At 44.8% G+C, this 19,586-nt stretch overlaps 1 protein-coding gene across 1 annotated transcript; it reads right to left on the reverse strand.

Annotated features, from left to right (window-relative positions):
• Window positions 1–425: 425 nt before the first annotated feature.
• Window positions 426–4,325, reverse strand: LOC148501666 (SERTA domain-containing protein 2-like). The gene is made up of 2 exons (XM_088450099.1): window positions 4,237–4,325; window positions 426–1,596 (listed from the first exon to the last, which is right to left on the reverse strand). The coding sequence occupies exon 2, from the start codon at window positions 1,588–1,590 to the stop codon at window positions 514–516; it is 1,077 nt and encodes a 358-aa protein (XP_088306225.1). The 5' UTR covers window positions 1,591–1,596; window positions 4,237–4,325; the 3' UTR covers window positions 426–513.
• Between the last annotated feature and the right edge of the window lie 15,261 nt (window positions 4,326–19,586).

Here is a 19,586-nt window from a genome sequence, read left to right on the forward strand (position 1 = left end):
GACTATTTGCAATCCCAACCCTAATAAAGTGACCATGTAGCACCCAATGTTTGACCCTCCACAGCTTCAAATTCTGTAAAAAACAAAAACAAAACAAAAACAGCCTCTGCTGTAAAAATACATCTGAGCATTAAAAATAAAATACATAAAAATAGGATCTTCATAGAAGACAAGGTGGGTTGCCTGCCCTGCGAGCCATTGGCAAACTCCACCCCATAATACATTCTGGTATTAAGACTTGTCATAAACAAAAAGGAGGCAATGTGCGCCACTCGATCAGCCATGACAAGTCTATTGCAGGAGGATATAAAATATATATTACTGCATTGCTTATGTAAACAATATCCCTGGTTACTAGTCGGAGGCACAGCTTCTGCTTTAACCGCAAAATAACCAGCAATGGATAATATACAGTTTGTGTGCAAATTTTGCATTTTCTCAGTCTTTCCAGCTTAAAAACAATATACTGGCCAGTCATAAAATGAATGTAGGTCTTATTGCCAACTCAAAACACTAAGACCCCACTAATATTTCAATGATGTTATCAAGTTCATTTGAATCCCGATTCCCGTGACTGGTGGTATAGGTTGGAGAATTACAACAGGGGGCAAACCAGGGTTCTTCTGAAGACGATAATCGGCTGTTTGGAATAGCCCCCAAGGTTGGGATTTCTTTTTCAAACACAGAGGTATCTATGTCTGAAAAGGGGTCATCAAAGGAGACACCATTAAGATAGCTGGAATTCATGATCTCAAAACTACCAAAGACTGCCTCTGAAGACTTCAGTTCTTTAGTAGGCACTGCTGAAATACTCTGCTCCAGCGGTGCCTCTAAAGCCACGCCTTCGGGGCTGAAAGTGTCCATAGCAATTGTTCCTACTGGAAAGTTAGATGGTGAAGAGGCCTCGGCAGGCGCCTCCATTAACAGTGATGTGTCCATGGCTACCGGGAGTTCAGACAGGTCTTCCGAAGAGGCTGCAGCCAGCACTAGTTCTTTTATTAATGCAATTTCCGTGCTGTCGCCCAAAGATCCAGAGTTGAAATTAAGTATCTGTTCCTTCATAGTCGCAACGGGATCACTTGGTGGCTGAGCAGGTGAAAGAGTTTGTGAACCGCTCTGGGATTCTACCTTGGCTACAGGCTCAAGCATGCCAAAGGCACGGTGAGGGCCTTGTGGGCAACCTTCGTCCAACACACTTTCTAGCTCTCTTAGAATGGAAGCAATGGCAGCAGACACAGTGAAATCATCTTCAGCGGAAGTCAAGGGGGTATTTTCCATATCCTGAGGGAGACAGGGGCCTATGTCACTCCCTAACGATGGATCGCATGCCCGAGACAGCCCAGCATCTGGAAAAGGACAGGGATTCTCGTGACAAATCTCCTCCTGGATAACTCTCAAGGTGTTGGCAATGAGAACATAACGCCGCAGACTAGGCTCTATCATCGCACGTCCCTTATTGAACTTCTCAAGCGAAATGTTCAGTAGAGACTGACGGAAGAAAGAGTAGCTGTCTGTCTGAAAGGACAGGTGTCCGTCCAGTACGGATTCCTCCCATTCAGGATATTTTCTTTTGAGACCCCTGGTAGGCATTTCAGACTGGAAAAGAGAGGGGAAACCAAAAAAAAAACATTTAGTATCTCAAACATTTTTAAAGTAAACAGATTAAGTCACTAGTGTGGTGCTTATGGTGAAATAATATCATGCACAATTATTAAGTAAGTTGCTTATTTGTGTATATGGATAGATACAGATTATAGCAACATAAACAAACATTATAAATCTCTGTCTAGAGAAGTCCAAATTATAATAATAGCAGCCACTCCTCCTCAGACCTGTTCCAGGTCCAAACAAAAGTCAAACAATTCCTAAAAGTAAAATAAGATGCCAAATTGCTGTGTACATTTAACAGAAGGAAAATAGGCTGGTCTCATAACACTTTCCAAACGCAGGTATCCAAAACAAACGCTGGTCGCTAAGACCACTCTACATAAAGGGGACGATAAAATTGTTTTTAGCGCCGCCTCAATTAATGGGCGCCTGACTGAGCAATTAAATTTTTTTGGGTGCCCATTAATTATTGCGCACAATTAGACCCGGTTCAGTCGCATAATACTGCTAAACCCGTCTAAAGTCCTGCGTGATCAAACCACAGACTTAGCGCATATTTCTGCTTGCTACTTCATGAGGGTGTCAGCAGAAACGTGGGCTCCTGCGGCTATTCGGAGCAAAAAATTTAATCGCTCCATTTGGCACCCACGGGTGCTAACAATTGAATCCCCCCTTAATTTGTAAACGCACTATAGAGCAATATCATAAAACAATTTATATTTTTATTCAAAGTCTTCCATAAGTCCAATTACAGAGGAATCACTGGGCCAAGCAACTTTACTGTCTTATTTGGTTTTATATTTCCATCTAAAATTAAAACAAAATTAACCCCATTCCATTTTATACAACCTGTGTTTAGTTCTAATGAAGATTATTGTAACGCTATAAATATGATTCTTTAACAAAATAAAAATGCAATTAACAGTGTCGCAAACTATAACTATAGGGAAGTTCCAAGAATATATTCTTATTTATTATGAATTTTAAACATTTTGTGTAGTCAGAAAAGTGAACAAAGCCAAGATGCTAGGATCTAATAGAAGTGTAGAGCTGTAGAGAGATCCTATTACAAGAAAAGGCTCATCCCTAATCCTCCCCCACCCCAGTGAGAGAGCCCACCCTCCCCCCTCATCTATAGCAGACTCCTCCTTACCCAGGTCCTGGAAAACAACCATACATACTACCATCTTGGAAAATACCAACAACATTTTAAGGATGATAGCAACATGGGTACAATAATGATAATACTTACTCAGACTTGTGTGTGAGAGAGGAGCTATGTGAGGATGGGAAGACCCAACCCTGACACTGAAGAGTCCAATACTCTACACTACACAGTTACCTTGCACTATATTAGATGCCTACAGTAGCTCTGCATTCTCTTGGACTAAAATGTGCCCTTACAATATACATTATATACCTGGATCATTTACAAGTGTACATATACTTAACATTGCAGTAGACCTGCAGTTATTCTGAGTAAGGTGTAATAATCATAGGATTTAGATAGTATATACACAGGTGACTCCTGAACACACACTGTATACAATGTAACAGGACTCTGCATCCAGCACCATATACACAAACTATGCAGCAACCTGGAAATACTCTGTATGCATACACACCAAGAGATTACCATGCAATACATTATTTATCAAAACTGTACATTGAGGAAAGTTTTGTATGCGCTCACAGAATTATCACACAGGCAACGGTACCATACACTGAATAATTGAAAGGACACACACACGTATTATAGTAAAATAAAAAAAACAATACATCGACACATAGAACATAGATTGCTCACCCAGCATCACATTCAGATAACAAGCACCGACACACTGCACAGATCACTGTATGGACCCACGTACACAGAGCGGCATATCTACAGTAGGCACAGACCACCCACACAGCAGCTATATACTTACAGTACTCCGGGTGCCGCGGCATAGGATGGAACTGCTACAATGTATCACTCATCTCCCGACGTTCTATGATTCTATCCCTAAATTCCCGCCGCTGCATTTAAGTTTAGCATCTAGAGCTCAATCGGTCCCCGCCCACCCACGCAATGCCCGACGGGAGCTGTAGTGTCGCTGACTGGCTGTGCGCGCAGCGACCAATAGGCGTCCATGGCCCTGAGAACTACACTTCCCATAGAGCAACAGCGTGCGGCGCTACGGCGCCTGCGCAGAATGTCCTCGAATGCAACTTGATGAAACGAATGTATGTAATGTGTTTGGCTTTTAAATTAAAGTGAACGGAGACGTATAGGGATGAGGTGGGCAGTGTTAGCCGGGGGTGTCCCGCAGCCACAGTCATGCATCCAGTACATAGGGCGCTGCCAGGGACTGAAGCCAGGTCCGTGACAAGGGGGGTAGCAGTAATGCACGGCACCTAGAGACCCTGCTACCCCTAATGGAGATCAACTAATGCTTAACCCCAGGTAACAATTGCCCTGGCCCCAGGGTCACTCCCTCAGCAGTCTTTACTGCAAGACCTCTCAATGGCTGGGTTAAAGAGCTTGCACTCAAGTACCACCCGCAGCTGCATCACTTGCCGAGACAATTGCAATAACAATACCCCATATGTGCCCCCACCCCTGCCTGAGGAGCCCAGGGTACATACCTTCCTCTGTCGCCTGGCGGGTGCACGGGGTTCCAGTGCTCAGCAGCCTCCCCAACGGGCAGAGAGTGAGTGTTCCCCCCCAGGAATCATACTGTACACTTAGGATCTGTGCTGCACTCACACAAACATACCCAGCCCACTCCTCTTTCTCCCCTACACCGCCATTGGCTGGCACTGGAGCCTGGCATGTCAATCCCGGCAGCTGATTGGTGGAGGCTGCATTGTCCCTCCCTCACCTCAGCTGCTGCTCCTTTGCCTTTACTATTGCACTGAGAAGCAGAACGTGGAGGGGGTGGGGTGGAGAGTCCCCCCTCACCTCCTTATCGCTGTGTCCTTACTATGCAGGACTCAGAGAGTCTGCTGTGGCCAGCATGTACACTGACATGGAAGGGAGTTGGACATTTTACTGCAACCTCTCATAACTTTCTCCTGCATTGCACCTTCCTACAGGTCTCATTCCAGGGTACCCAGTAGCCACTTCCTCAGATGTCAGGGTAGGTACTCTATCTCCCAAGTAACAGACACCAGTAATAATACTACTGATCTTTAATACAGAGATATATATTTATACATATATTCACTTCATTCTAAATGCACAGACAGTACATGGACCACTCACTTCTATAATAGGGATGGGGAACCTCAGGCCCAGGGGCCGTATAAGGCCCTCGGAATCATTTGGTGTGGCCCTCTGAGCTTTTTTCTGCTAGCCAGAATCTATGCAGCAATGCCGCCTGGAGCGTCCTTAGGATGCTTCAGACTGTCATCCAGCCGCCCTTACAGCTCCCTGGAGCATCCTCAGGATGGTCCGGACACTGCTGTAATCACCAGCGATTGTGGCCCCACCCTTGTGTGACATCACGTGGAGGGGGCGTGGTCTGCATCGGGACCTCAAATACTGTTATATTTATCAAAATGGCAGAAAAAAGGTTCCCCACCCCTGTTATAATACATAAATATGACACACATTCTTACCTGGCCCAACTAGACACAGACCTCTCACCTCCTAATACACAGACATCAGGAAACAGACCTCTCACCTCCTCCTAATACACAGACATCAGGACACAGACCTCTGCCCTCCTCCTAATACACAGACATCAGGATACAGACCTCTCACCTCCTAATACACAGACATCAGGAAACAGACCTCTCACCTCCTAATGCACAGACATCAGGACACAGATCTCTCACCTCCTAATGCACAGACATCAGGACACAGACCTCTGCCCTCCTCCTAATACACAGACATCAGGACACAGACCTCTGCCCTCCTCCTAATACACAGACATCAGGACACAGACCTCTGCCCTCCTCCTAATACACAGACATCAGGATACAGACCTCTCACCTCCTAATACACAGACATCAGGAAACAGACCTCTCACCTCCTCCTAATACACAGACATCAGGACACAGACCTCTGCCCTCCTAATAATACACAGACATCAGGATACAGACCTCTCACCTCCTCCTAATACATAGACTTCAGGATACAGACCTCTCACCTCCTCCTAATACACAGACATCAGGATACAGACCTCTCACCTCATCTTAATACAAATACATCTCACCTCCTCCAAATACACAAATATCAGGACACAGGGCCTGATTCAGAGATGTACGCAAATTCCACAGCAGCTGCAATCTCACGAATCGCAATTGCGAAAATATGCTAATTACTCGCAAATCCAGTGCTTAGAGACGCCCACTGAAAGCATCTCGCATCTTCTGCTCACGAACAAAGCCGGAAACATTGAACATAGATCAGACGGCCATCAGCCTTCTGAGTAGGTCTAAGATGCCAAAGTCAAGGCGGGTCTCCAGACACGCAGAGGCCTCTCCTGCTGCAAGCAAGGATGCTATGGCTAAATTATGCAAGCCCAGAAAACGGTATTTAAACGGTCCGACACACCTGCGTTTTTCTAACCACTCTGTTACCTCCCCCAAACGCTGACTACTTGTCACTCACTTTATACACAGACATCAGTACACAGCTTTCACCTCTTCCTAATACACAGACATCAGTACACAGCTCTCACCTCCTCCTAATACACAGACATCAGGACACAGAGCTCTCACCTCCTAATACACAGACATCAGGACACAGATCTCTCACCTCCTCCTAATACACAGACATCAGTACACAGCTCTCACCTCCTCCTAATACACAGACATCAGGACACAGATCTCTCACCTCCTCCTAATACACAGACATCAGGATACAGACCTCTCACCTCTTCCAGATACACAGACATCAGGACACAGACCTCTCATCTCCTCCTAATACAAATACATCAGGCAACAGATCTCTCACCTCCTCCTAATACAAATACATCAGGCAACAGATCTCTCACCTCCTCCTAATACACTGACATCAGGATACAGACCTATCCACTCCTCCTAATACACAGACATCAGGATACAGACCTCTCCACTCCTCCTAATACACAGACATCAGGACACATATCTCTCACCTCCTCCTAATACAAATACATCAGGCAACAGATCTCTCACCTCCTCCTAATACACAGACATCAGGATACAGACCTATCCACTCCTCCTAATACACAGACATCAGGACACAGATCTCTCACCTCCTCCTAATACAAATACATCAGGACACAGATCTCTCACCTCCTCCTAATACACAGACATCAGGACACAGATCTCTCACCTCCTCCTTATACACAGACATCAGGATACAGACCTCTCACCTCCTCCTAATACACAGACATCAGGATACAGACCTCTCACCTCCTAATACACAGACATCAGGACACTGACCTCTCACCTCCTCCTAATACACAGACATCAGGATACAGACCTATCCACTCCTCCTAATACACAGACATCAGGACACAGGTCTCTCACCTCCTCCTAATACACAGACATCAGGACACAGATCTCTCACCTCCTCCTAATACACAGACATCAGGATACAGACCTCTCACCTCCTCCTAATACATAGACTTCAGGATACAGACCTCTCACCTCCTCCTAATACACAGACATCAGGATACAGACCTCTCACCTCCTCCTAATACACAGACATCAGGATACAGACCTATCCACTCCTAATACACAGACATCAGGACACAGATCTCTCACCTCCTCCTAATACACAGACATCAGGATACAGACCTATCCACTCCTCCTAATACACAGACATCAGGACACAGATCTCTCACCTACTCCTAATACAAATACATCAGGGGGCCTATTTATCAAGCTTTTTTTTTATTATTATTATTATTATTATTATTATTATTATTTTGTTGCTATGTACTAAAAAAAACAAATGCAGGAGATTTCACATAAATCTACAGAAGGCTAATTAGCACTCTAGATCGCAGTCCCCACTATTATCAATGTTGACTATGAGTTGAAACCCCATGTACCAAACTTTGATTTTTGGATTTGGCCCCATTAGTTAACACCATCTTCAGATGCTGTAAACCAGAGATATGCAGTCAGGGTAGGCAGAGCCTCCCCTGTCATGCTCCTGAGATTTGATATAAAAATGATTAGAATAATACAAAGAAGATATTTCTAACTTAAAAATATCTTCTTTGGGGTCCTAGGGTAGATAAAATTGCATTGTATGCTGACGACATATTACTATTTATTTCGCGCTATGAGATCTCTATGCCCACGGTCCTTGAAATTATCGACTTATATGGGAAATACTCAGGTTTACTAATTAATTGGGACAAATCTTGTATCCTTCCATTCAGGGGAACCTGCCCCAAAAACCCTACTATAGATCTTCCCCTGAAGTGGGTGGACTCGTTTAAATACTTGGGTATTTGGATTTCTAATACACCACAAAATATTTATCTTTGAATGTACAACCGCAGATTGAATACCTTAGGTCCCGCGTCCCGGTATGGGGTAAATTGCCATTAACTCTAACGGATAGAGTAAACATAGTCAAAATGGTCCTCCAACCTAAAATTCTGTATATTTTGACTCTCCAGTATATATTCCCCAGAAATTTTTAAAACAGATTGATGGTCTATTGTCCTCACTACTATGGGTCAGTAAGAGAGTTAGGATTAAATTAGACACTCTGACCAGATCCCGTGACAGTGGTGGCCTGGCATTACCCCTTTTTAAATTATACTACCACGGTGCACAACTATCTCATATATGGGAATGGTTAAATGATAAAAGTTCTGAATCCCTGCCTGCCCTTGTAATGGCACAGTCCAAAACAGGATTAACGCCATTAAGCCTACTACTGAGTGATAATATACATATAGTGGATATCCCTTTAGTTAGGCAGGCCATCACTATTTGGAGACTTGTTTCACGTATAGTGCAAGCAGAAGGCATAGATCCAGATACCCCGCTAGCTCATGCTAAGTGCTAAGGAACTTCATGCTATCCAGGTTGGAGAGGCTTGGGATCAGTGGAAAGTAGTATCTCTGGGACAGTTATTTCAGGCGGGTGTCTTAAAATCTTTTTATCAATTGCAGCTAGAGTTCGGGGTCCCTAACCATTTTTTCTTTCGTTATCTACAGCTCCGGCATGCTATTAATGCCCAATTCTCTGAGGTTCCTTTATCCATACAGGAATCTCCTATTAAAACTCTATTATTATCGGTCAGTTCTGGTCGCTTGATATCTGTGATTTATAATAACATTGCGCAAGCATCACAAGTCTGATTTGGTATCCATAAAACAACAATGGGAAAATGACATTGGGGTACTGTCGGATGATGATTGGAGCATAGCCCTTGCCAGTCCTCGCCTTGCCACTATGTCTGTGAGGTATCAGCAGATACAATATTTTATATTACATAGGGTATATGTGACACCTGTCCGGTTATTGAGAATTGGGGGTAGAACGGACTCAAAGTGTCCCAAATGCAATTCCTCAGAAGGTACCTTCTGGCATATGTTATGGCTATGTCCTATAGTGAATTCGTTTTGGCAGAGTGTGATCAGAATTATTGTCTCTACAGGTGTGCCTCAGGACATTTTTACCCCTGCGGCATGTGTTCTGGCCGCTTTAGATGTAGACATTATTGACAAGCCTGTTGTGAGATACACTAATAACCTTTGCACGCTTGCTAAAGTGTGTATAGCAAGAGAATGGATGGCATCCTCTGGGCCTAGCCTTGAGTCCTGGATATCTTTGGTTGGAGCTGTTGCCGCACATGAAAAATATGTTTACACTGCTAGGGGTATTATTATTATTATTATTATTACCAGTTATTTATATAGCGCACACATATTCCGCAACGCTGTACAGAGAATAGTTGACCATTCACATCAGTCCCTGCCCCAGTGGAGCTTACAATCTATGTTCCCTATCACATGATCACACACATACACACTCGGGTTAATTTTATGTTTGGAGCCAATTAACCTACCAGTATATTTTTGGAGTGTGGGAGGAAACCGGAGTACCCGGAGGAAACCCACGCAAGCACAGGGAGAATATACAAACTCCACACAGTTAAGGCCATGGTGGGAATTGAACCCATGACCTCAGTGCTGTGAGGCAGTAACGCTAACCATTACACCATCTGTGCTGCCCATACTATATATATATAATATAATATTATAAAGTATGGGATAGATGGTTGGACTCTCCATTTGGTCGGTCGGGTGTGAGTTCTCTTTGCCCATGATTTGGATAGCTCCAAGTATTATACTAGTCGGTCACTACTTTAAATGCAGAGATGTATGTGTTGACATTATTATATGTGTTAGAGTCAGTTAAACTTGGTTCCTGCATTGTTCATATGCGGAGGAATGTGTTGTATGTAATGCTACTGATACAGACAGAAGAGAAACCACACATGTATGTTAAGTATTTTAATTAATAGCAATTTTGTAATGTTTACAATTGCTTCAATGTTGTAACTTTTCATGTACAAAAAGAAAAATCTACAATAAAAATTTATTGGATTTAAAAAATAAAAAAAAATATCTTCTTTGTTTTATTGTAATAATTTTTAGAGTTTACATTCACCAGTTTTGAGGAGATGAGGAAGCAACAGCTAAGCCTCGCTTCTGTATGGTCAAACACAGCTTGCAGAACTGGAGGTGGGGCCACACCACGGGCAGTAAGTTGCACAGAAAGAGAGCTAATAGAGGCATGCCTCTGACTATGGGGGGGCGTGTCTTGAGCACTGATTGACACCTTGGATGTGTCATGTGACCAGGAAGTGCACTGCAGTGTTTAGAGGTTGGAACTCAGTCAGCAGCAGCAAGCGAAGTCAGTGACGCAGGTAGGAGAATCAATGGATATTGAAGCTTAAGGTGCGTATCCACTAAATTATTAAAATGAGCGATTACGACATTGTCATCGTTTAATCGTTCATAAATTCGGGCAGTAAAATGTTGAACAATCAACGATGCGCACTCCCGCTGGTTGTTTGACAACTGTCCTCACCTGAACATGCAGGCCAACCTGCCGATATCAACAGGTAGTGCATGTCTGGGGATGAGGGAGGTTGCCTGCACTGAACGACATATCGTTCCACTCTTGTGCAGTGGAAATGTACCTTTAGTGTAGTGAGGGGAGAGTTAAGGTGCCCACATACATAGCGATCTGCACACGATCCCACGATGTGTGCGACTTCCTCTGAACTCTCCCCTGGCAGCTCCCCGGCAATCCTACTCACGATTTGGAGTAAAAAATGTCCAATCTGACTTAAGATCTAGCGTGCATTCAGTGCACTGTGGGCCTGATTCAGACCGATGGTGCCCAAGTGCGCACGACGGAGGCGGCTCAGTCGTGCGCATGCGCGAGACCCGAATAATGACGGCCAAGCCGTCGTTATGGGTCTCGCACCAAAGGGGGCGTGCTGTCGATGGAGATTGACAGCACACGCCCTTTGGTGGGCGTGCCGGGGCGTGGCTGCCCACTGACAGTGATGTCAGTGGGAGTGCTTTTGGCTCTGATAGAGCCAAAAGCACTCCAGGGCTTGCGGCAGCGAGACCCTACCGCAAGGGGCTTGTCGCAAGCCCGATGGTCGCGATGGTCTTGACCATCGCGACCATCATTTTGGCCGCTCGCTATAGCTGTGGGTGGTCACCCACAGCTATGCGAGCGACCAGGAGGCCGCTCCAAACAGTAAGAGGGACGGCCCTGATTCAGAGCGAGCGCTCTGTCAGAGCGTCCGGCTCTGAATCAGGGCCTGTGTCCCAGATTGGCAAATCTGCCTTACAGCACGGCAGATCTGTAGAAGCGATGTGAGACCAGCGGGGACGCGCATTGGCATCGTGACCGTGAGTGGACACTCACGATTTGGCCATATTTTACACGATTTGTCGTCACAACTCGTTGAAATCAGCCAAATCGGATAAAATATCGCTATGTGTGTGGGCACCTTTAGTGTGAGACAGGCTCCCAGCACTCAGACCCTTCTTCGTGTGTGCCTTCCCAGCCATTGACCTCACCGCATGTCACGGATGTAAACCGCTTTAAGCCTATGGGGGTTCTACTCGCATTAGAGAGATCTTACCATCCCTCTCCTGCAGCATCCGGTTGGGTCCGGAGACTTACGCTGTGTGCATGTGCAGTGTCAGATTCCCCCGCATTGGTCTTTCACAAATGAAAGACTCCTCCAATATACCAGGGAAGTGACTAATTGTACATAGCAACTAGTACATAGAAGAATATTTTTATTCAAAATGAAAATATCCGGCGCTAAACAGGGTGGTAATAATCGCGTCAGTGCCCCCAGGCCACAGACCTTTCACCTGCTTTGTGAAATACAAATATCAGATTACAGACCTTTCAGCTGATCCTACTAATCAAATATCTATATGCACCCATCAGCCATTACCTGACAGGTGAAGTGAATAACATTGATTATCTCGTTACAGTGGCAGCTGTCAAGAGTTGGTATATATTAGGCAGCAAGTAAACAGTCAGTTCTTGAAGTTAAGGTGTTGGAAGAAGGATAAATTTGCAAGTACCTGAGTGACTTTAACAAGGGCCAGATTGTAATGGCTAGACGACTTGCCTGGTCAGATCATTTCTGTAATAGCAGGTGTTGTGGGGTGTTCCCACTATGCAGTAGTTAGCACCTACCAAAATTGGTTCAAGAAAGGACAACTGGTGAACTGGCTACTTGTTTATGGGCGTCCAAGGCTCATTGATGGGTATATAGAGCAAAGGCTAGCCCGTCTGGTCCGATCCCACAGAAGAACTACTGTAGTACAAATTGCTCAAAAAGTTAATGCTGGCTTTGATAGAAGGGTGTCAGAACACACCGTGCATCTCAACTGGCTGCGTAGCTGCAGCCCGGTCAGAGCATCCATGCTCAGTGCCGGCGTTAGGTGTCTCGGCACCCAGCGCCGTCCCATGCTCTCCCTCCACTCATTCCTTCACTGCGCCCTCCCACTGAGCTTAATTACGGCAGCAGGTGGGAGCAGGGCGGGGATCTCTTACACTGACCACCACCGAAAGCGCAGACAATGGAGGAATGGAAGATGTCCTGGTCTGATGAATCACATTTTCTTTTGCACTATGTGGACAGCTTGGTGTGTGCGTCACTTACCTGAGGAAGAAATGGCACCAGGATGCACAATGGGAAGAAAGCAAACCACTGGCAGTGTGATGCTCTTGGCACTGTTCTGCTGGGAAACCTTGGGTCCTGGCATTTATGTAGATGTTACTTTGACACTTACCACCTACCTATACATTGTTGCAGACCGAGTACACCCCTTCATGACAACCGTATTCTCTGATGGCAGTGGCCTCTTTCAGCAGGACATTGCATCCTGCAACAATTGCTCAGAAATGGTTTGAGAAATATGACAAAGAGTTCAAGGTGTTCACGTGGCCTCCAGATCTCAATCCAATAAAGCGTCTGTAGGATGTGCTGGCAAAATAAGTCTGAGCCATGGAGGCCTCATCTCGTAACGTACAGGGCTTGCCTTAAAGGATCTGCTGCGAACGTCTAAAGCTGGGTACACACGTAAAGAATTTCTGTCCAACCATCCAACTAGTTGATTGGTTGGAATGAAAATCTGGTAATGTATGGGAGTAACTGATGATCAGCAATTTGCTCCTAAATGCCAGAAAACAGATGAAAATGGTCGTTCAGACAAGTTTGTTAAATGTTTGATCTAAACAATTTGTTCAAACAACAGTTTTTATGCATTTTCCGGCGTTTGGGAGCAAAATGCTGATTGTCATTTACTTTCATACCTTACCAGATTTTCATTCCAACCAATCAACTAGTTGGATGGTTGGACAGAAAATCTTTACAGCTTTAGTGACAGATAACCCAGGACACCTTCAGAGGTCTGGGGGTGTCCATGCCTCGACGGGTCAGAGCTGTTTTGGCACGAGTGGGACCTACACAACATCAGGCACAAAGTTTTAATGTTATGGCTGATGGGTGTGCTTGCCTCTTATCTCTAACCACTAGTACACCGCAAGCCAAAGACCTGTAACCTCTTCTGTAATATACAGACCTCTCACCTGCTTCTAGTACACAGATATCAGGATATAAACCTCTCCCCTCCTCATAATACTGTACAAGGGTATCCAGATACAGGGTTCAGTGCAAGAGGTCGACACTCACTATGTCCACAGTGAGTATGTTAACCTGACTATGCCGGCACTGGAATCCCGACAGGTATAATGCTACTTTGGTAATTATAACCGTGCAGGTGTTATAACATGCCAGAGAGCATCATGTTTAACACACGCACTGTTAACATGTTGTAAGTAGCATTACACCTGTGGCATTGTCAGGTCAACATACTCGCTGAGGACATAGTGAGGGTTAACCTCCGGACATCCCAGGATACAGACCTCTCACCGTCTCCTAATGCACAGGTAAGACGCAGACTTCTCACATCCTCCTAATACACAGACATCAGGACACAGACCTCTCACATCCTCCTAATACACAGACATCAGGACACAGACCTCTCACATCCTCCTAATGCACAGACATCAGGACACAGACCTCTCACATCCTCCTAATGCACAGATATCAGGACACAGACCTCTCACCTCCTAATACACAGACATCAGGACACAGACCTCTCACCTCCTCCTAATACACAGACATCAGGACACAGACCTCTCACATCCTCCTAATGCACAGACAACAAGACACAGACCTCTCACATCCTCCTAATACACAGACATCAGGACACAGATCTCTCACCTTTTAATACACAGACATCAGGACACAGATCTCTCACCTTCTCCTAATACACAGACATCAGGACACAGACCTCTCACCTTCTCCTAATACACAGATATCAGGACACATACCTCTCACCTCCTCCTAATACACAGACATCTAAACTAATAGACATCAGGATACAGACCTCTCATCTCCTAATACACAGACATCAGGATACAGACCTCTCATCTCCTCCTAATGCACAGACATCAGGACAAAGACCTCTCACCTCCTCCTAATGCACAGACATCAGGATACAGACCTCTCATCTCCTAATACACAGACATCAGGACACAGACCTCTCACCTCCTAATGCACAGACATCAGGATACATACCTCTCACCTCCTCCTAATACACAGACATCTCAACTAATAGACATCAGGATACAGACCTCTCATCTCCTAATACACAGACATCAGGATACAGACCTCTCATCTCCTCCTAATGCACAGACATCAGGACAAAGACCTCTCACCTCCTCCTAATGCACAGACATCAGGATACAGACCTCTCACCTCCTAATACACAGACATCAGGACACATACCTCTCACCTCCTCCAAATACAGACATCAGGACACATACCTCTCACCTCTTAATACACAGACATCAGGACACATACCTCCCACCTTCTCCTAATGCACAGACAGCAGGTTACAGATGTTTACCATCTCCTAATACACTGGTATCAGGGCACAGACCTCACATGCTCCTTATAAACAGACATTAGGGCACAACTGCCCTCTCTAATTTTACATACATCAGACTATTTGCCTCTTCCAAATACATATATTTACCTTGAAAGACAGCAGCACAAAACCCCTTATACACAGTTATGAGCACATATTACACCACCACCTGTTGTGGATACTCTTGACCATCACTATTCCTCCGGTAACTTATAAACAGCGAGTATAATGTATTGCACATTCTTTACGCCTACGTTTCCTGAAAGCTCTCTGCAGGAAACATGACTTCCTCAGGAACCTGTAGAGGACCCAGTGTTTGTAATTGGCAATCTTGACTTTATACTCTAGAGCCAGGTACCTCACCTAGATGTTACTCACCTATCTGGAAAACCATACTTCTAGGGAATGTTCAGAGGCAAACTATTCATTCTATGGTCATTCATTGTTTATAAGGCTATGGTCCTCCTAGGGCCTGAGTCTTAGATGTACGCTAATCCTGTTGCGACTGCAATTTTTTACGCAGCTGCTATGTGAAGAAATGCAAATGTCCCAGTCGGCAGGAGAGGTATTGAGTTGACCACCTGCTGCTTTCCAAATCCAATCATCTGGGTAAAATGTCGAAACCTCTGCATTCAAAGATGCAGCATTTGGTCGCAGATCATTCGATTATCGTAGCCCTGATTAAGCCTATGGTCCCGCATAATGGGCGACGGAACTAAGGTGTTGGCACCAATGAAACTGAGTACAAAGGCGCAGTCGCTGCATCCGACGCCTATGATTTGGCTGTGACACGCCCTCGTTTTTCTAACCACCCTTTCGTTACCACCCACAAATGGTCCCTAATTGTCAATCACTCTGCATCTAAATCTTCTCTGCGAGGAACGTTGCAGGGGCACCAGGATGCATGCGCTGTAATAAAATCATCAGCCAACTGCGATATTGTCTGCATAGCGTGAATGAGGCCCATAGTGAGGACAACAAACTATGCTCATGTTTAACATTCCAAATTATTCTAACTTCATGGATAGTGGGAAAGACTGACTCAATATTATCCTCTAAGTCCAAACGGGATGTAGTCAGCATCCCGACGGTCAGGATGTAGGAAGTCGGAATCCCAGCGCCGGAATTGCGATGGTGAGTATTAGGGTTAGGCTGCAGGAGGGGAGGGTTAGGGTTGTAATACTTACAGATTTCTGCCGGGATTCTGACTGTTGGGAAGCCGCTGTCGGTATTCTAACCTGATCGCCAGGATCCCATACTCAACCTGTCCAAACTGCCTGTAGTACTGCATTTATTAAGGGCCTGAGTTGGGAGTAAATAGAAAAAGTGTCTATACACAGCTGGTTCAATATATAAATGATTTTACTTAAAAAAATGGACACAAAATAATTAGTACAGTAGTTGTAACATATAAAATAATTAAATATATACATACAGTATTGCTAATTAGAAAGAGCAGCTGGATGAAAATACGGTATTGATGTTTGTAATAAATCCTACCTGGATATGCTTAGTTTTAAAGTTGCATACACAACGATTTTTTGAACGATTATCGTTAAACTATATAGTTTAACAAAATCGTTCACTTTCTGAGTCAAACGATGAACAATTATCGTTCATGCTCGTTCACGATTGTAGTTTGTAGTTCAGTCAGACTTGTCAACTCAAAGATTTTCATTAAGTTAATATGCAAAAATCGTTCATTACACTTTAAAAAATCTGACAGATAATCGTTCATAAAATCGTTCATACAATCGTTGGTAACAAAATCGTTGAGTGTGTATGCAGCTTTAGTATATGATGTCCAGTATTCTTATAAAGAAGTACACTTCATGGATCCATGTAACAAGAAAAAAATGTAGCGTTCTTTAAATCGATACCTGTAAAGTAGACAAATTCTGTTCTCTGCAGGGGCAGAACTATGGGAGACAATGGAGGCGCCTGCCGCCGGGCTCCAGCACTGAAGGGGCACCTCCTCCATTGTCCACAATATATTCACCCCACTTAGGGCTGTAACTATGTACCCGGAATGTACTATTACGGCCTCCCAATACATGGCACCCTTTTCCGGCACCTGAGAAGCCACCATACACTAGTGGAGAGCTCCATGTCAGAGCAACAGCTGCTGCCTTTGTCTATCTACAGCCTGTCTGCATGCGAATTACTACATTACAGTGCCAGCGGCTGTGATGGCGGGGCACCAAATTATAACTTGCCTCCGGGCGTCTGGGATGAACTTACGCCACTGGTTCTCTGTGCTGTCGCCCCAGCACAGATGGTTTGTTCTGTTCAGCCACACTTGGAAGAGACAATAACAGGACCTCCGGGTAAGTTTTTGGGTATTCCGTAGGTGTGTAAAATCACCGGCACCAGTATTGGGGTTTAGGGGTTAGGGTCGCAATCTTACTTATTAGGTTGCAGATGCGGTTGTGAGAAGCGTTGCCACTGCGGGTAGGTGGTAGATAGGTTTTCGTATATATGGCACTGGCTGGATGCAGCGGTCAGCTTACTGCTAAGTTTCTCCGGGCAGACCGTCAAACAGGTATCCAGCTACAGCAAGAGGATTTTTACAGCTGATGACGTCAACCGGGTTTCGTCTCAATCACAGAGGCTTTTTTCCAAAACTGCCAGCAAACTGGTAAGCGCTGCATTTATCCTCAAGAAAGAAGCGCCTTTCAAATTAATGCTATTAACAGCAGTTGAGAAATGCTTTCTTCAATGGGTAACATGTTATTAGTATTTCACTATTTGGTTGAATGAAATATAGAAAATAATAAACAACTAGAAACCATCTATAGGACTCTGCTTTTTTTATGTTTTTTTGTAAGCAGACATTGTTACTTATATATTTATTTTATCTAAATGTTTTATTAAGATCCATATAGTTTTCTATATACTTGTTACCTGTTAATACCTTTATAAATATACATATTCTATACACACATTTTTTTATACATTTATTATTTTCGATACATCTATTTGAATATAGAACAATCTAAAGTATGACTATATAATACATGAGCTGAATATGCATCTTTTAATTACTCATTGTCAATGTACATTATTGAAGTTACATGTTATATATGTGACTACTCACTCATGATTATTTAATATTATGTATATAAATATACTTTTTATATTAGCTTTGTATCTTATATGTATAGAATCTGTATATTTACTAGATAATAAAAGATGCAAAGAATGTAGAAAAATATCCGAACATACAGAGACTAGTGCATCGGCACCCACTGTATGTATGCACGGTACCCTGTGGCTGGATGATACCTGTGCCTGAGTATAACAGCAGACCAAGCTCAATGTATTAGAATCCTGGGGATTGATTACCTATGAGACGGATTCCTACCATTACATACCCACAACATAAAGGTTGTTCTTTAGTGTACCGATATACTTTGCGTACACAGTGATTGGCAACTGGATACAGGGACGAGATCCTGTGGATGGTGTGTATATATTGATTGGCACCTGGACAGTGAGTAACTCCTTTTCCAGTGATCTATTACAGCAGTGGTTCTCAACTCGGTCCTCAGGACCCCACACAGGTCACGTTTTCTAGGTCACCCAGCAGGCGCACAGGTGTATTCATTACTCACTGACACATTTTACAAGATCCACAGGTGCAAATTATATCACTTGTGAATCTGTGAGGAAACCTGGAAAACATGCACTGTTTCGGGTCCTGAGGACCGAGTTTGAGAACCTGTGTATTACAGTATTAAGGACAATTGCTGCTATAAAGTAATATATGGGAATAATATCTTTTGGAGGTACCAGATCGCATACCCATACGTCAGATGACTATAATACCACTTTCTACTTCAGGGTCCATAGGGTATCCACAGGATACCTTGGGGTATAGGTGTGACGTCAGTCGCAGGGCACCAAAGAGTTAAGCTTTCAGCCTCCCAGGATGCACTAGGTCCCCCTCCTATACCCCGCCCCCGGGCCAAGGCACCTCAGTTTAGTTTGGTGCCCGGCCGGAGTCGGGTGCACCTGTTGGAGTGGGGGCTAGAAGAGCCCCTGAAGCTTTTTCTTCATGCAGCTGTGGCTGCACATCTGGATGAACAGCATGGACAGTCAGTCCTGACGTCCATGCTGTCTTCCCTACACCCCGCCGGTACCAGAACGCCGGTACTGATCCGGGGATGCTGGTGGGCGTCTGGGGTCACAGCTAGCGGTGACCCCAGATGCTCCGGACCATGGCCGGATTCAAGGGGGACAGAGGTAAGCAGCGGGGTCCCACGGTGGGTCCCCGCTGATCACATGGTCCTAAGTCCCCAGGCAGGGGGCTCCCTGGGGACTGGCTGCAGCGTGGAGCCAGGCGACCAACCTGCGCTTCCACTACCCCCTGGGACAGCGGACCGCAGCAGAGCGGTAGCGCTGCGGCGTCCCAGGGGTTAAATGCATGCCAGGGGAGCGCGCCTTCCCTGTCTCACAGCCGGCGCCTCCCCCGCTGCACACAGCCCTCTC

This window comes from Taudactylus pleione, unplaced genomic scaffold (assembly GCF_031769625.1).
Source record: "Taudactylus pleione unplaced genomic scaffold, aTauple2 ptg000507l, whole genome shotgun sequence".
In the NCBI taxonomy this organism is placed as follows: domain Eukaryota; kingdom Metazoa; phylum Chordata; class Amphibia; order Anura; family Myobatrachidae; genus Taudactylus; species Taudactylus pleione.

Coding starts and splice junctions, on each gene's coding strand:
- LOC148501666 (XM_088450099.1), bottom strand. CDS start 1,590: ATGCCTACCAGGGGTCTCAAAAGAAAATATCCTGAATGGGAGGAATCC.